Source organism: Bolinopsis microptera, unplaced genomic scaffold (assembly GCF_026151205.1).
Source record: "Bolinopsis microptera isolate Bmic1 unplaced genomic scaffold, MBARI_Bmic_1.0 sca58, whole genome shotgun sequence".
Taxonomy (NCBI): Eukaryota; Metazoa; Ctenophora; class Tentaculata; order Lobata; family Bolinopsidae; genus Bolinopsis; species Bolinopsis microptera.
Window position 1 is genome coordinate 20,105 of NW_026971830.1, and position 14,768 is coordinate 34,872.

At 33.8% G+C, this 14,768-nt stretch overlaps 2 protein-coding genes and 1 pseudogene across 2 annotated transcripts; all 3 read right to left on the reverse strand.

The window, feature by feature from the left end:
- Window positions 1-6,792: 6,792 nt before the first annotated feature.
- LOC134825748 (uncharacterized) lies at window positions 6,793-11,022 on the reverse strand (the record flags this gene model as incomplete). The annotated part of the gene is made up of 3 exons (XM_063837958.1): window positions 6,793-6,826; window positions 7,734-7,755; window positions 10,965-11,022. Coding segments are annotated over 3 exons (114 nt in total), but the record flags the coding sequence as incomplete, so codon positions are not given.
- A 13-nt stretch (window positions 11,023-11,035) lies between these two features.
- On the reverse strand, window positions 11,036-12,186 carry LOC134825749 (uncharacterized). The gene is made up of 4 exons (XM_063837959.1): window positions 12,177-12,186; window positions 11,889-11,976; window positions 11,400-11,537; window positions 11,036-11,159 (listed from the first exon to the last, which is right to left on the reverse strand). The coding sequence occupies exons 1-4, from the start codon at window positions 12,184-12,186 to the stop codon at window positions 11,036-11,038; spliced, it is 360 nt and encodes a 119-aa protein (XP_063694029.1).
- A 170-nt stretch (window positions 12,187-12,356) lies between these two features.
- LOC134825750 (trichohyalin-like) lies at window positions 12,357-14,726 on the reverse strand (annotated as a pseudogene).
- Between the last annotated feature and the right edge of the window lie 42 nt (window positions 14,727-14,768).

The window sequence follows — 14,768 nt, forward strand, 5'->3', positions numbered from 1 at the left end:
ACTCCTCTAACTCTCTCTAACTCTTATTCTCTATCATCTACTTATGTCACCTTATGATTCTACTCTACTACTCAGTGTTCTTAATAATACTTACTTCTTTTCTCTTCTGACTCTAATCTGTCTAATATCTCTTCTCTAACAATCTTTTCTGCTGTCTCTGTACTTTTCTCTCTAACTTGAAATATTCTATTTCTCTTGTCTACTCTATCTCTAGGTCTAATCTCTTTCTACTTTCTTATAAACTTCTCTACTCTAGTCTCTAACTCTTCTTTCTCTCTTCTTACTTGCTATTCACTTTCTTCTGTTCCACTTTTTGAAAACTCTTCGTACTCTCCCTCTGCTACTAATAACTTCTTCCTTGCTCTTACTTTTAACTCTATCTTCTTCTCTCTGTCCTTCTTCTTCCTCTTCTGCTACCCCCCTTCTAATACTCTCTCCTTCTCTTCTCTTCTTACTTTCTATAAATTCTAACACTCTATTCTTCAACTTCTTCTTCTAAGAGCTATTTCTAGTGCTCTAGTGAATATTAGTCTCACTAACTCTAAGCGACTCTTCTTCTTGACACTAAATTCTCTTCGAATTTAGATTGTTTTCTCTACTATTCTTCTAACTGTCTTATCTCATATAATCTATTTCTCTTCCTTCTCTTCTAACTTTCTCTTTCTGTATCTATTATCTAATTGATTCTCTGATCTTAAACTATTTTCTAGTATCTTATCTTTATATACTTCTCCTTCTTCTCGCAACTAAACAATTTTCTTCTCATCTGATAGTTCTTCTTTCTTCATAACTTACTTTCTATTCTCTACACCTATCTTTCTCTTCTATCTTCAAGCTTCCTCTATTCAATTTCTCTCTCTCTATAATCTTTTTTTATCTTCTTCTAAGTCTCACTACTATCTTCTTTCTTCTGATCTTCTGTTTTCTTTGACTTTCTCTCTTCTCTACTAAGTATTTCTCTATTAATAATCTTTTAAGCTGAATCTTCTGTCTGTCTAACTATGCTCTCTCTTCTTTTTTCTCTTTTCTCCTATTACTCTTTCCTTCTTTCTCCTATCTGCTCTCTATCTTCTATCTACTTTATCTGTCTCTTTCTAGTTTCTAATCTTAATCTTCTAGAACTCTATCTCTGATTACTCTTCTTTTTCTCTCTTCTTTCTATCGTGAGCTGTTCTTTCTTCTATCTTAAATCCTAATCTTTGTATTTGTCTCTTCTGAAAATTCTAAAATTCTTTCTATCTAACTATTAATCTTAAATTCTCTACTACTCTTTCTTTCTTACTTCTCTAAGTGCCTACTAACTTGAGTTTTCCTCCTCTCTCTTCTTCTATCTACTTCTTCTTCGACTTCTGCATTATTCTATCTTTTCCATATTTTCTTTTCTATTCTACTAGTTTATCTACTCTTCTTTAATCTCTATCTGCTCTTGCTCTTAATTTCTGGCTATAACTCTTCTACCTCTAAGCTTATTGTTAATTGTTTCTGAGATATAATTAAACTCTATAGGTCTCTTTCTACTACTCTTCTTCTATATCTTCCTCTCTAATTCTCTCTTTTCTATAATTCTTCTTAAGAAATTAAATCTGCTTCTTATCCTTGTCCTCCGTTTTTCTACTTTCTCTACTAAATCTATCATTTCTATCTATTTCTTTTCTCTCTAAATCTCTTTCTTCTTCTAACTACTATCTTTCTTCTAAAACTGCTTATCTATGGATCTAGTCTAATTCTTTTCTCTACTATTGTCTTCTTTAATCTCTACATTATTACTCTGAAAGATCTCTGATCAAGTCTCTGGCTCTATATATCCTCTGTACTCTCTTCTATCTCTATCTCTTCTTATCTTCTTCTACTATTTTTCTTTCTTTCTATTCTTATCTTTCTCTTCTTAATAAACTATCTTCTCTACTCTAATCTACTAATTCTTTTCTGCATCTTCTATCGTTACTTTTCTAATTTCTTTTCAGAGCTATTTCTTCTCTATCTGTTGTTCTATCATAACTTCTATTCCAAACCTATTCTTCTCTTCTAAGCTCAACTTCTTCAATGAGATTCTCCTACCAATCTAAATTTAATCTTCACTCTTTCTTCTATTCTTTCTCATCTACTCATAAATACTACTTCTATCTATTCTCTATATTACTTCTTTTATCTTTCTTCTTCTAGTCTACTACTATCTTACTTAAGAATTTAACTTCTAAACAACTTCTGCTCTACTTATCTCTCTATATTCTCTTTCTTTTATCTCTTCTCTACTTCTCTTTTCTCTTCTTAAACTATCTTCCCTTCTGATCTATCTCTTTCCTCTAAAGTCTCTCTTCTATGATCTCTTTCTGAACTTATCTCTTCTAAAAATTCTCCTTCTGCTTATCTCTACGCTTCTGGTGTCTTTCTTCTACTCTCGTGTAATCCTTCTTATTACTGTCTACTTACTTACTCTACGCTCTCTAAGGGCTCTCTATTTCTTCTCTCAGACTATCTTCTAACTATCTCTTCTTTTCTATCTAATTTCTTAAATTCTAATTTCTTTTTAAAACTTCTTTCTACTCTAACTAATTTGAGATTCTCTATTCTTCTAATCTACTACTAAACTCAAATCTCTTCTTGGAAGTCACAAATCACTTCTCTGGCACATCTTTTTCTATCTCTTTCTTCTATTCTACTCTACATCAAATACTTTCTATTCTTCTAATCTTCTATAAATAATCTACTCTTTAGTCTCTTCTTTCTCTTCTAATCTTTTCTACTACTGATCTTCTTAATCTATCTTTATTTTCTCTAACTATCTAATCTCTTTCTTCTATAGAATCTATAAAAGAATAATATCTCTTCCTTCTTTCTTCTTCATAATCTCTCTGCCTACCTCTAGTAAATATCATACAGACATGTATCTTCTGACCTCGAAATTCTTCTACTAATACCTTCTTTCTATCTCTAATACTCTTTTCTTCTTTTCTTCTTCCTATCTTCTAATTGTTCTCTTATCTTCGTTCTCTCTTGCTAAAGTTCTCTATCTCTCTCTTCTCTCTTCACTTTCTTAACTCATTCTTTTCTATTCTTCTAGACTTTCTATCTTGTCTCTTACTTCTGTCTCTTCTATACTTCAATTCTTCTAATGGAGTCTCTAACTCTTTTCTTCTTTATTTCTATTTCTTCCCTCTATCTTCTACTTTTCTTTTCTTCTATTTTTCAGCCTTCATCTACTTATAGCTCTATCAACTCTAAAATCTAATAATCTTATTTCTATTTCTCGGACTATCTTTTATCTTCTTCTCAAACTTTCTCTTCTAGAAACCTGACTAATTACTTTTTACACTTATTCTATAACTATTCTATCTCTCTACTATATTATTTGACTACCCTTCTTCTCTTCCTATCTATTCTTCTAAATTTCTATACTCTCTTCTCCTAACTTCTAATCTATTAACTACTTCTTCTTCTCTCTCCTTCCTACTTCTAATCTCTCTATCTTTTCTAGTTCTGAATCTCATCCTACTTCTCTACTACCCTCAAGCTCCTCTCTTCACTCTCTTTTCTGTTCTTCGGGCCTTCTCATTCTTCTCGACTCTGAACTTCTATAACTCTTCTCTGATTCTCCTTCTTCTCTTCTCTTATCTAATATTCTCCTTCTCTTTTCTCTTTCTAGCTTAGCTCTACTTCCTAGCTTTCAATTCTAATCTTCTCCTTTCTATCCTTATTCTAGCTTTATTCTTCTCTGTACTTCTCTAACCTTACCTGATTATCATGTCTTCTTGATCGCTTATAAATGCTTGTCTCTTTCTCTAATCTATCTTCTTTTCTCTTCTAACTCCTCTATCTTCTTTCTTGCTCTTCTATACTTCTCTCTTCTACTCTACTCTATCTTTCTTGAGTATCTTTCTATCTCTCTACTACTTACCACTGTCTGCTAAATTCTTACTTCTATCTGCTATCTTATGTTACTACTCTACCTTTCTATTCTGGCTCCTATCCCTTTACTATCTTCGTCTTCTACTATATATTCTCTCTCGTCTATTCTCTTATCTCTTTTATCTATGAGAATCTAAGTCGCTTCTTCTACTCTTTCTATCTCTGATCTTCTTCTCCTCTTCGCCTTGTTCTTACTTCTTCTTCTCATCTCTAACTATGTCGGCAATCGATTCTCTGACTATCTTCTCTTTCTTCTTTTCTTCTACTCTAGCTAAGTCTCTATCCTCTCTATAACTTCTCCTCTCTCTCAATGAACTACTACTTCTTCTTGTCCTAGAAACTAACTTAAACTAGACTCTACTATCTCTCTATCTTTCTTCACCGATCTACTCTTCTTAATCTAGAACTAATCTATCTTTCCTAATCTACTATTCCTGTAAAATTTTAACTAAATATCATAGCTAGTCTCTAATCTATCTCTTCTTTTCTCATCCTACATGCAAATCTTCTTCTTACTACTTATCTACTCTCTACTCTTTCCTGTCTTGTTCAAATCTGCTAATTTTCTATTCTTCTTTAGCCCTGTCTTCTTCTTCTTCTTTTCTATATCTCTATTCTGGACTTCTTAAACTCTCACTTCTTCCTAAAATCTATTTTCTAGATTTTCTGTTGTGACTATAAAACTAAACTATCTTTCTTCTGACTTAATCTCTTCTTCTTAACTATCTCTAATCTCTCTTACTTTCTTTCTCTCTTCTTGACAACTTCTATCTCCTACTCTAACTTCTTCCCCTTACTATAATCTCTCTCTCTTTCTGATCTCTGCTTATCTAGAGTTTATACTACTCGGAATTCAATGATCTCTAATTCTTTTATCTTATTCTCATCCAAACTGATACTCCTTCTGTCAATTGTATTTATCTTCTCTCTTCTCTTCCTTTCTGTACTTGTGAAATCTTGTGTAATCTCTCTTCTTAAACTATCTTTCTCTAACTTATCTTTCGATCTTTCTTCATTTCGTCTTTCTTATTTTATCTTACTTAATCCTCTCTTCTCTAATCTACTTCTCTTCCTTCTCTCTTATCTGTCTATTCTCTATCTCTCTCTTAATAAGCTTACTGAATTACTAACTTCTAATCTTTTCTTCATCTAAACTTCCTAATCTATCTGCTTGACTTCTTAATGCTCTTTGGCTCTTCTAACATCCACCTTCTAACATCCTTGTCTTCTACTCTACCTAATACCTAATATTAACTTCTTCTTCACTATCTAAAATTTCTTCTAACTCTTCTACTTGGTCCTATTCTACCCCCCTTTCTATTCGAACTATCTAATTCTTCTATCTTCTTTGTCTTATATCTTCTTACTTCTATTCTTATCAGCCTCTACTTGTGAATCTATTCTCTTCGGTTCTCAACCGATCTACTACTCTCTTATATCTCTCTAATTCTCTCTAAATGGCTTATCTAGCTTCTGAACTATATCTTTCTATAACACCTTAATTTCTAGCTTCACTCCTTCTTATCTACTTTCTAGACTCTTTTTCTATCTTCTTCCTTTCTTTCTCTACTATACTTCTACTATTATGACTCTCTCTAAACTTCTCTCTTTCCTATTCTTCTTTCTTTCTTCTTTACTTCTAATACTTAGTTCTACTCTCATACTTCTTCATCTCTCATGCTTCTTATATGTCTGCTACGAGAATCTTTTCTCTCTATGTTCTACTTTTATCTTCTTATCTTCTTTGTGTGTAAAGTCCTTTTCTACATGCTACTTCTCTCTTCGACTCTAATAACTCTTCTCTAAACTCTTTAATTTCTACTTCTCTTCTCAACTCTACTTTCTATACTTCTTGACTTCTTAAATCTTCCTTCTTCTATCTTCTCTACTTATATCTATCTACCAAATCCTGTTTTCTTAAAACCTTTCTGAAAGTCTTCAATCTAAAAAGACTGTGTGATCTTTATCTCTTATCTCATAACTTCTCTAAATCTTCTTTCTTTCTTCAAAAGGTCTTTAAACTTCTTTCTTCTCATCTCTACTTTAAGATATCTGTGCTACTTCTATCTTTCTTCTAACTTCTAAATTTCTTCTCCTATCTACCTTTTCTATTCTCTCCTCTTCCCCCTCCCTTCCTACTCTGCTACTTATCCCTTCACTCTTCTACGTCTATAACCTCTATCTATTCTATCTACGTCTTCACTTTACTCACCTTCTTCTCTTCTTCTCTCTGGATCCACTCTTACTACTTAGCGTCTATCTTCTAATTTACACTCCCTATTCTTCTATCTACTACGGCTCAAACTACTACTTTCTTTCTAACTTCTTCTCTCTTTACTTAAATCTTCTCTCTTCCTTCTTTCTACTTCTTATCTCTCTTCTAATCTTCCTTTTACTTATCTTCTCTCTTGATCTTCTTCAAATCTTCAATCTACTTCTTCTAGTCTACTATCTGTCTACTTATTCTAAATCTTTCCTGCTTAGTTATTTCTTCCTTTAAACTCTTTTCATCTCTATAAGTTTTTCTTTCTGAGGGCCGCTTCTCTTCTTTCTTCTTCTTCACATTTTCTAGACTTCCTCTAACTTAGAATTTTACACCTAACTCTCTTCTATATCTCTCTTCTTCTCTTCTGTTTTTCTCTAAATAACACAAATCTACTTCTAACTCTTCTACTGTTTCTCTTCTTCTCTCTTTCTCTAAAGTAAACTGTATTCTTAACTTCTTTCTGAATACCTCTCTTAGTCATCTACTATATCTCTTCGTTTCTTCTATCTAATGTGACTTCTCTTTCTTAAATTCTAAATTTTCTAATATTTATTGGTCTCTTTCTACTACTCTCTTTCGTCTGAAATTCTGATTTCTTCTTTCTTCTAAATTCTCTTCTCTTAACTCCTTCTCTCAACTCTCATCTTCTTTCTTCTTCTTTAAAATCTTTTCTACTGTTATTCTCTTCATTCTACTAATCTTTCTTCTTAATCTCTAAATCTACTTTTTTTTTCTCTGATAATTCTATCTACTGGAACTTTTGTTTCTATGTTCTCTCTAATATCTCGCTTCTGTCTCTCTAACTTTCTTCTTATTCTCTAACCTCTTACTAGCTGATAACTTTCTCTAATCTTTCTCTTCTTTTCTAACGTCTATCTATCTATCTCTAGCACTAAATCTACTTCTACTACTCATTTTCTATAGCTTATATCTAATCTCTTACGTCTTTACTATTTCTAATCTAATATCTCATCTGGCTCGCTTCTATCTATCTATCTCTAAATCCTCTTATTCTCTTAATACTACTTCTATTTAGATCTTCCTACATATTCTTCTTCTTTTCTTTCTAGACTTACTAAAGTTTCTTCTCTGTGCCTTTTAAATCTCTTCTAATATTTCTCTTCTAATTGTCTTATCTTCTCTTACCTCTCATTCTTCCCTAATCTTTTCTATATTCCTCTTCTTGCGTCTTCTGCTCTCGCTAACTACTCTTCTGAAGAACTTTCTTACTTCTTCTCTATATCTCTCTCTCTCTCTATCTTCGTTCTTACAATGACTATCTTTGTCTTTTGACTTTTCTACTTTTCTTAAAGATAACAATCTTACACTGTCTTCTCTTTCTAAACATAGCGATCTTCTTCGCTATCAAACTTATCTACTTGTGCGTACTTCTGTCGTTTCTCTTCCTCGCCTATTCTTTTAGCTTCCATTCTCTCTCCCCCCCTCTTCTACTCTGGTCTTACTCTCTACTGATCTTAATCTTTCTCTATCTTCTATTAAACACTACTTCTAAAACTATCTTTTTAAAAATCTATGTAGAATCTGTCTATCTTGTCTATACTTTTCTCTTTCTGACTCTCTTTCTATCCTTTTTTCTCTTCTAAACTTCTTATTCTATAGCTAAATACTTCTCTTCGCTTCTTCTGATTCCTGCCTTCTTCTACGATACCTGTGCTTCTTCTTGATTCTTCTCTATCTTGTCACTATATCTCTTTCGACCTATCTAGATCTAATTCTCTAATCGCTTCTGCTCTACTAGTATACTATCTCCTCCCTAAATTCTTATGCTCTTCTTCCTCTTTCTTCTTCTATATCTAGATACTACTTAATTATCTAGCTATACACTATCTTGGAAACTCTATCTATCTTCTCCTCTTAATATCTTTCTCTTTCTGCCTCCTGGACATTATTACTCTAGTCTCGTTTCTATCTATCTTCTTTCTCTTTTCTTTTTCTTTCTTCTCTCTTCAGCTCACTTACTATGCTAATACCTTGCTCTCAATCTCTGTCTTCTGTCTCTTCTAGAGCTCTAGCCTATCTGTGGCTTTCTTACTTCTTATTTCTATGACTCTTCTGTCCTTCCTATCAGCTTCATCTTCTCGTTCTCTAATCTACTCTTCTTCTCTTCTTCTTCTGTCTCTTCTTAGACTATCTTCTTCTTCTCTCCTCTCTCTTCTTCTATCTACAGCTCTTAGAACTTCTCTATCTATTCTTATTCTGCTAAAACTTACTACTTGCTACTTAACCTTGCCCCTTTACTTCTTCTTCTTCTTTCTGTTGTCGTCTCTTAAACCTTTCTTCTAATCTCTCTATCTAGTCTACTTGAATTCTACTCTTTTTTTTCTCTAATTTTTTTTTTGGAATCATTCTCTCTAACGACTATTTCTGTTTCTTGATAACTGTCTGCTAAATAAATCTACCACTCCTCTTATCTAATTTTCTATCTATACTCAACTTGTCTCGTACTCCTTAAATCTTAGCTGAACTTTAACTTCTCTTCTTCTATCTGCTCTATTGCTCTCTGAATCTCTCTTCTCTAACTTTTCTTACTTGATGTACGTAACGGTTTAGCTTTTTCTTCTCTCTATCTAGATCTTCTATTATCTCTTGCTATAACTTGTTGTGATATGTTATGAATCTCTTCTTTTCTGCTCTTCTCTACTCTCTACTTATAATCTACTTCAGCTATCTCTTCTATCTATCTCTTATCTTCTAAAACTTTCTCCGCTTTTCAACTCTCTCTTCTTCATAGCTATCAGTCTAATCAAATAGACCTTACGAGCCTTAACTTTTCTTTTCACTAAAAGGGCTAAGTCTCCTATCTTAATTCTACCTGCTACTGATTCTCTACTCTAATTCTAATCTATGAACTCTTTTTCATCTAAATTACTCAAAACCTCTTATACTTCATTCTTCTCACTTTCTTAGTCTTCTAAATTATCTACACTACTACTATAGCTTTCCTTCTTTCCTTCTAACCTCTCTTACTAACTTCACATGCTACTCTTCTTCTTCTTGTGCTATTCTTAATCTTCTAATCTACTACTCCTCTCTTCTCATACTATCTAACTCTAACATTCTTCTATTCTTTCTCTGTCTCTTCTCTTTATTTCTCTTTTCTCTTTCTCTTCTAACTCTGGTCTTCTCTCTCTACTCTTGTCTTATCTTAAAACTCTTCTTCTTCTCTAGGTCTTCTCTTCTTCTCCTCTTTCTTTCTTCTTCTGTCTAATTCTATCTTCTCTTTCTAGTCTAATTCTCTGTCTTCTACTTTCTCCTTTTCTAATCTACCTGTCTATTCTTCTCTCTTACTATCTTCTTTCTTAAGCTTCTAGTTTTTCTTCGCTAACTCTCTCTTTAAGCTCTTCTGTCTTCTCTTCTCTTTCTCTTTCTACTTATTTCTATTCTCTTTATACTAACTTTCTGTCTTCGAATATTCTAATCTTCTCTTCATCTCTCTAATGTTTCTAAAAAAATCTTCTTTCCTCTCTTCTGCTCTTAACTGCACTCGTCTGTTCTACTAAACTCTTTCTACATTTAAATCTCATCTATACTGTCTTCTTACTCTCTTCTATAATCTATCTCTTCTATCTAACTTTCATCACTCTTCTTCTAAACTAACTTCATCTTACCAAACTGCTTCTAATCAACATCTCCTTCTAGGTCATTCTAACTCTCTCTTATTCTACTATCTCTTACTATTATATCTTCTTATTTCTTTCTATCTTCTTCTCACTTCTTCTTCTTCTTTCTGTATCTTACTCTATCTTTTAGTATAAATTCTATCTGTCCTGTCTTCTACTTCTTCTTCTCTAATATCTCTCGACTCTCTATCTTCTTTCTCTGACTCTACCTATTCTTCTCTTATATCTGTCCTCTCTTCTATCTCTCGCTTAGTTCTGTCCACTCTGGCTCTAAGTCTATCTCTCTCTTCGTACTACCTGCTACTCTTCTACTGCTTCTGGTTCTCTTCTAAGATGTTTCTGTCACATCTCTATATCTCTACTCTGCTGTAAATGTCTTAAGCTAACTAATATCTCTGATAATCTCTATCTCTAATTCTCTCTTCTTCACTTCTCTCTCTTCTCTAAACTAATCATATCTTCTCCCTAAAACTTTCTTCTCTCTTTGATATCTTCCTGCTCTCTCTGTCTCTTCTCTTCTTCTTCTCTTCTTCTTACCTGTCTTTCTCTCTCTTTGTTTACTCTCTCTCTACTATTTCTCCTACTCTTCTGAACTCTTCTCTGCTCTGTTCGTCTGCACTATCTCCACTGCTTTCTTTCTTCTTCTCTCTTTCTCTTCTAAATTCTTCTCTGTATCTTCTTCTAATTCTATCTGTGTCTACTACTTATCTAAGTCCTCTTCTCTAAGCGCTCTTTCTATTTCTTTCTAATGTTTCTCAATACTTTCTTCTTATTGATTTCTTCTTTAGTCTACTCCTCTCTCTACTTCTTTCTCTTCTAACTAACTATTCTTTCTTTACTTATCTCTCTCTATCTTCTTTTCACTTCTAAATTCTAACAATCTCTTCTCCTATTCTTCTTCTCTACTATCTAATCTTGTCTTTTCTCTAACTCTTCTATATCTCTTTCTCTAAATCTACTTCTTACTTCTCTCTTCTCTTCTTCCTTCTTGCCTTCTCTTTCTTCTCATCTTACTGTGCTTCTCTTTTCTAATTTCCCTACCTCTATATCGTTTCCTTCTAATCTTTATCTTCTCTTCTCTTTCTTCTCTTCTCTATCTTCTTCTCTTACTTACTTGCTTCTTTCTTGCTTTCTCTTTCTACTCCTTTAGCTTCGTTCCTTCTTTCCTTTATTACTTACTTCTTCTCTCTCTTTTCTTTGTTTCCTTCTTCTTCTCTCTCTTCTACTCATACTCTCTTGTCTCTTCTTTGCTCTTTTTTTCTTTTTTTACCTTCTTCTGCTCTTTGCTTCCTTTCTCTTTTTCTACTTTTCTTTCTCTCTCTTTTCTACTTCTCCTCCCTCTTTCTCTTCTCTCTTTCTTAATATGTTGACTTTCTTCGTTTTGCGCTAGTGCTTTGCTTCTTTCTTCTCTCTTCCTTCGCTTCTCTGTCTTTTTCTACTCTTTATCTTTTTCTCTCTCTTCTCTCTATCTTTCTCTCTTGTCCTCTTTCTTTCTTTCTCTCTTCTTTCTTCTCTCACTAACTTTTACTTCTCTCTTTTCTTTTCTCTCTCTGGTTCTCATACTCTTTCTTCTGCTTTTTCCTTACTCTATTATCTTCTTTTTGTACACTTTACTCCTTTTCTTCTTCTCTTTTTTTTTTTCTTTTCTCTCTTCTTTTGCTTGTTCTTCTTCGCATTCCTCTTTCATACTTCTCTCTTCTACTTCTTTTTCTCTTTTCTCCTTTCTTCTTACTATCTTTTTTTTTTTTTCTTATTTCTGACTTTCTTCTCTCTCTCTTCTTAACTTTTTTTCTTTGCTTTTCGTTCGTGTTTTTTTTTCTCATTGTTTCTACTCTCTTTTTCTTGTTTACTTTCTATTCCTCTTACTTATCTTCTCTTCTCTTCTTTTCTATCTCTTCTGCTTCTTCTTTCTTTATTCCTCGCCTCCTCTTTCTTTCTACTCATTCTCTTCTTCTTTCTGCTTCTTTCTTTTTAGCTCTTCTCTCTTTTTGTCCTACTTTCTCTTGCACTCTTTTCTCTCCTCGTTTTTCTATCTTCTCTACTCTTTCCGTCTCTTACTAGTTCTCTGACCTTACTTCTTTTTCTCTTTTTTTCTCTTCATCTCTTCTTCTTTCTTTTCTCTTTCTCTCTTCTCTGCTTCTTTTCTCTTTTTTTTCTCTCGTTCTGTTCGCGTTTTTTTTACTGTGGCTGGGTGTATGTTTTTCTCTCTTTTTTTTTTCTTCTTTCGTCTCGCTTTTTTCTTTATTGCTTACCTCCCCTCTTACTCTCTCTTCTTTATCTCTCTTCCTTTACTGCGCTCTATCTGTTAACTTTATTTTTTCCTTCTTTTTTTCTTCTTTTTACTTCTCTTTTGACCTTCTTACTCTCTCTCATGCTTTACTTCTTCTGCTTATCCTTCTCTCTCCTCTTTTCGTCTCTTCATTTATTTTTTCTCTTTCTTTCTCTCTACTTCTCTCTTCTATTCTCTTTTTTCTTTCTTCTGTTACTCCTTTTCTCTTCTCTCTTCTCTTACTCTACGTCTCTCTTTCTTCTTCTTTTCTCTCTTATCTTCTTTCTCTTTCTTCTTTCTCGCTTTTTTCTGTCTAGCTTTTCTCTTTGTCTACCATTCTCTTCCTTCTGCATTCATTTTTCTCATCGTTTTCTTCTTTCGTTTACTTTCCTCGTATCTTTTTCTTCTTCTCTTCTTTTCTTCTCCTCCTTCTTCTTTTTAACTTTTTGTTTAGTCTTTATTCTTCTTCTCCTACTTAAGCTTCTTCTCTCTCTCATTTGACTTTTTCTTTTCTTTCGCTTTCTCTTACTCTTATCTCTCTTTCTTATCTTCATCTCCCTCTGATCTGTTTTTCGCCCCACTTGTTTTTCTTTTGCTCTCTTCTTCTTCATTTCGTTCTTTTCTCTGCTTCATTTTTCTTTTCTCTTTTCTGTCTTTTACTCGCTCTTCTCTATACTGTCTTCTCTCTCTCTTTATTGTTTTTCTTCTTCTCTCTGTTCTTATTACCTCTCTTCCTTATCTCTTCTCTTTCTCTTGAGGGACCTCTGCTGTCGCGGTGTTGTTCTCTCTGCCTCTTCTTCTTTCGCTTTTTCCGTTCTTGTTTCTTTCTTCTCGCGTTCTCTTCTTTGTCTTGCTTCGTCTTTTCTTCTTTGCGTTCTCTTCTCTTACTTTTCTCTACTCTTTTCTCTATTGTATTTTTCTTCGCGTTTCTTGCTTCGCGCTTTGGTAGCTGTCTTCGTTTTTTGCTCTGACTGCTTCTCTTCTTTTTCTTTCCTTTTACTCTGTCTGCTCTCGTTGTTTCTCTCCTTTCTCTGACTCTCACTTCGTTCACTTCTTCTACTTCTTCTTCTTTTCTTACTCTCTCTCCTCTGCTTTTCTTTCTTCTCTTTTTCTTCTTCTTTCTGCTCTTCTCGCTGTTCTTCTCTTTTCTCTTCTTTCTTTCTTGCATTGCTATTTCTGCTTCTTACTTACTTACTCTTTGTCTCTTCTTTCTCTTCTTTTCTTACTCTCTCTCTGTTCTCTCTTTCGTTCTGCTCTTTCTTCTTCTGCTCTACTATCTTTCTCTATTTCTCTTCTCTTCTCTCTCTTCTTCTTTTCCTTCTCGTCTCTCTTTCTTCGCTTTTCTTTAACTTCTTACTTCTTCCTTACTTCGTTCTGTTCTATCTTCTTTCTTTTTCTCTCTTCTTTGTTTTTCTTTCTTCTCACATTATCTCTTCTTCTTCTCTCGCTTCTCGCTTCTTTTCTCTCTCTTTTGTTCTCTCTTCTCTTTTTCTACTTCTCCTTTTATCTTCGGCTCTCTCTCGTTTGCTCTTTCTCTCTTTTCCTCTTTTCTTCTCTCTCTTACCTCCTTTCATTGTACTTACTTCGTGCTCTCCTTCTCTCACTCTCTACTCTCTTTTTTCTCTTCTTCTCTTTCTCTCTTCTTCTTCGCTACTCTCTCTTTTCTCTCTTGTTCTCTTCTTCTATCCCTGCACTACTTCTTCTTCTCTACTCTATTCTACTCGTCTTTTTCTTCTCTTTGTCCATCTTCTTTTCTTTCTTTCTATTCTCTTTTTTCTTACTTCTTTCTTCTCTTCTTTATGCTTTTCTCTTTCTTTTGGACCTTTTATTTTTTTTTCTCTTATGACGCTTTTCTTTTTTTAATCTTCTAGTCTACTCTCTCCTTCTTTCGCTCCTTTCTTTGTTTTAATTCTCTTCCTCTGTTCTTCTCTCTTTCTTCTCTTCTACTCTCTTCTTGCCTCTTTTTCTCTCTCTCTCTCTCTCTTCTTCTTGCTCTCTTCTCTTCTTCTCTTCTCCTCTCCTCTCTCTTTCTCTTTCTCTCTTTCTTCTCCTCTCTCTCTTCCTCACTCTTCTCTCACTCTTCTCTTCTCTCTCTCTCTCTTCTCTTCTCTTCTTCTCTCTCTCTCTTTCTTCTCTCTTCTACTTCTCTCCCTCTTCTCTCTCTCTTCTCTCTTCTTCTCTTCTTTCTCCTTCTTACTTTACTCTCCTCTTCTTCTTTCCTTCTCTTTCTCTCTCTTCTCTCTCTCTTCTCTCTTCTCTCTCTTTCTCTCTCTTTCTCTCTTCTCTCTCTCTTTCTTCTCTTCTTCTTTCTCTTCTCTCTCTTCTCTTTCTCTTTTCTTTTCCTGCTATCTCTCTCCTCTACTTTCTCCTCTCTTTCTCTCTCTTCTCTCCTTCTCTCTTCTTCTTTCTTCTCTCTCTCTTCTCTTCTCTCTTTCTCTCTCTCTTCTTCTCTCTCTCTCTTTTCTCTCTCTCTTACTTCTTTCTCTCTTCTCTCTTCTCCTCTGCTCCTCTCTCTCTCTCTTTCTTTTCGCTCCTTTTCTCTCCTTTCTCTTTTCTCTTTCTTTCTCTGTCTACTTTACTTCTCTTCTTCCTCTCTCTCTTCTCTCCTCTCTTCTTTACTTCTTTCTCCTTCTCTTCTTTCTTTCTTACTCTCTTTACTCTTCTTTCTCTTTTCTTCTTCCCCTCA